General features: G+C 72.9%; 1 protein-coding gene across 1 annotated transcript; it reads right to left on the bottom strand.

Annotated features, from left to right (window-relative positions):
• Nucleotides 1-30: 30 nt before the first annotated feature.
• LOC118159591 (ciliary neurotrophic factor receptor subunit alpha-like) lies at nt 31-1,949 on the bottom strand (the record flags this gene model as incomplete). The annotated part of the gene is made up of 5 exons (XM_035314169.1): nt 1,897-1,949; nt 1,244-1,346; nt 562-786; nt 330-447; nt 31-203 (listed from the first exon to the last, which is right to left on the bottom strand). Coding segments are annotated over exons 2-5 (595 nt in total), but the record flags the coding sequence as incomplete, so codon positions are not given.
• Between the last annotated feature and the right edge of the window lie 50 nt (nt 1,950-1,999).

Below are 1,999 nucleotides of genomic sequence, written 5' to 3'. Positions count from 1 at the left end.
GGTTTTGGGGTCAGCGCTGGCAGCACTCACTGATGTTCTCCACCAGGAAAGGCAGGAGGCTCGAGGCGGTGCCCAGCGCGTTGGTGGCCGTCACGTTCAGCACGTAGGGGGTGAGGGAGAACATCTGCAGGTCCCCGAAGGAGCAGCTCCGCGGCCCCGTGGGGACGCACTCGTTGCTCCCCGCCGCCCCCCACACGCCGTGCCTGGGGAGGGGGGGGGATGAAGGGGGCAGCTGCCCGAGGGGCTCCTGCCCTGCCCCGCAGTCCCCCCCATCCCAACGTGGCTCCGGCACGGGTTTGGGGGGGGCTCAGCTGGGGCTTGGGGCTCACCTGTAGGTGGCCACGAAGTCGGTGTCCAGCAGCGGCTCGGGGGCAAGGAGCCAGGAGCAGTTGACAGCCTGCGGGTAGCTGATGGCCCAGCACTCCACGGCGGGCAGCGCGGGGGGATCTGGGGCCGGGGGGGGTAGGGGGAGGTGGTCACCCCACTGCCGGTCTGTCCCCCCCCCTTGGGGTGGGGGTCCCCAGCTGGCAGCGGGGGTCCCAGGGGGTCGGGGTCACTCACAGCCCAGCCGCAGGCAGATTCTGGCCCAGGTCTCACCGGTGCCGGGGTGGTGGCAGCTGTAGTGGCCCTCATGGGCCAGGCTGGCGTTGGGGAGGGCCAGCCCCGGGGCAGGATACGTCCCTAGGGCTGTCCCCCCCCGGCGCCACTTGGCGGGCCGCCCCGCGGCAGCCGGGCACCGCAGCAGCACCTCCGTGCCCAGGACGCCGTGCTGCAGGGCACAGGGGCCTGGGGGACACGGCAGTGGGCACGGGCTGTGCCCCTTGTCACCTCTCCCCCCCAAAAAATATCCCCTGCCACCCCCCTGTGGTCCCCAGCTGGGCCAGGGGACGGTCGGGGGGGCTGTGGCAGGAAGGGTCTGGGCCCCCCAGCTCTGTCCCCAGCACCCCTCCTCAGTCGCTGTCCTCAGTCCCCCCTTGTCACCCCAATCCCCCCCTTGTCACCCCAATCCCCCCTTGTCACCCCAATCCCCCCCGTGTCCCCATCCCCCTGTCCCTGGCTGCCCCATAAATCTGCCCGTGCTCCCCTCTACGCCTCCACCCCGCTCGGTGCCCCTACATCTCCCCCCCCCGCTCCCAGTCTGCCCAGTCCCGCTGCCCCCACATCCCCCAGACCCCCCCCCACTTCCACCCCCCGTCCCCCACGCCCCCACGCCGCCGTCCCCGTTGTCCCCGTCCCCTCGTACCTCCGTCCCCGGTGTCCCCTGCCAGGTAGGGAGCAGCGCAGGCGGGTGCCACAAAAGCCACCACCCAAAGCCACCTCATGTCGGGACGCCGCAGCAAAGGGACCTGTGGGGACAGCAGGACGGTGACCCCACGGCAGGCGACAGTGGGGACAAACGGGGCCCGGCGTGTCCCCGGCACCCTCCCCAGGGACAGCATCCCACAGCCGGGGGGGGGGCAGGGGGAACCTGCCCGCAGGCCGCACTGTGCGGCCGTGCCTCAGTTTCCCCTCCAGCCTCACCGCACGCCCGGGGGACGGGGGAAGCTTTCTCGCCGCGGTGGCCGGATCCTGCTGCCAGGAAGGAGGAGGGAGCGGAGGCGGGAGCGAAAGCGCCCTGTGTGACCGGGGTTTCCCACGGGGGGCCAGCAGCCACCCCTGCGGTCCCGTGCCCGGAATCGGGGTTTCGGGCTGGGGGAAGCGGACGGCGGTGCCTGGACGGCCACCGCTTCCCGGGACGCCCGGGCAGGGACCGTCCCGCAGAGAAACCCCAAAACCCTCCCCGGGGGGGGGAACAACGCCGGGCTCCCCACCTCGACCACTCACACCCACGCCACGGCACCTTGCCAGCCGTGCCCCCAGCCCCACGGGGACCCCCCCAGTCCCCTTTACTCTCACCGCCACAGGGCCAGAGGCTCCGCCAGCGCCCGGCGCGGGAAGCCGCAGCCCCGGCCGGCCTCAGCCCGCTTCCTCGCGCAGGAAACCCTGCTCCCGGGGGGGG

Source organism: Oxyura jamaicensis, unplaced genomic scaffold (genome assembly GCF_011077185.1).
Source record: "Oxyura jamaicensis isolate SHBP4307 breed ruddy duck unplaced genomic scaffold, BPBGC_Ojam_1.0 oxyUn_random_OJ71178, whole genome shotgun sequence".
In the NCBI taxonomy this organism is placed as follows: Eukaryota; Metazoa; Chordata; class Aves; order Anseriformes; family Anatidae; genus Oxyura; species Oxyura jamaicensis.
Note: the sequence above shows the minus strand (reverse complement) of the source record. Positions and strands in the feature narration are given on the sequence as shown.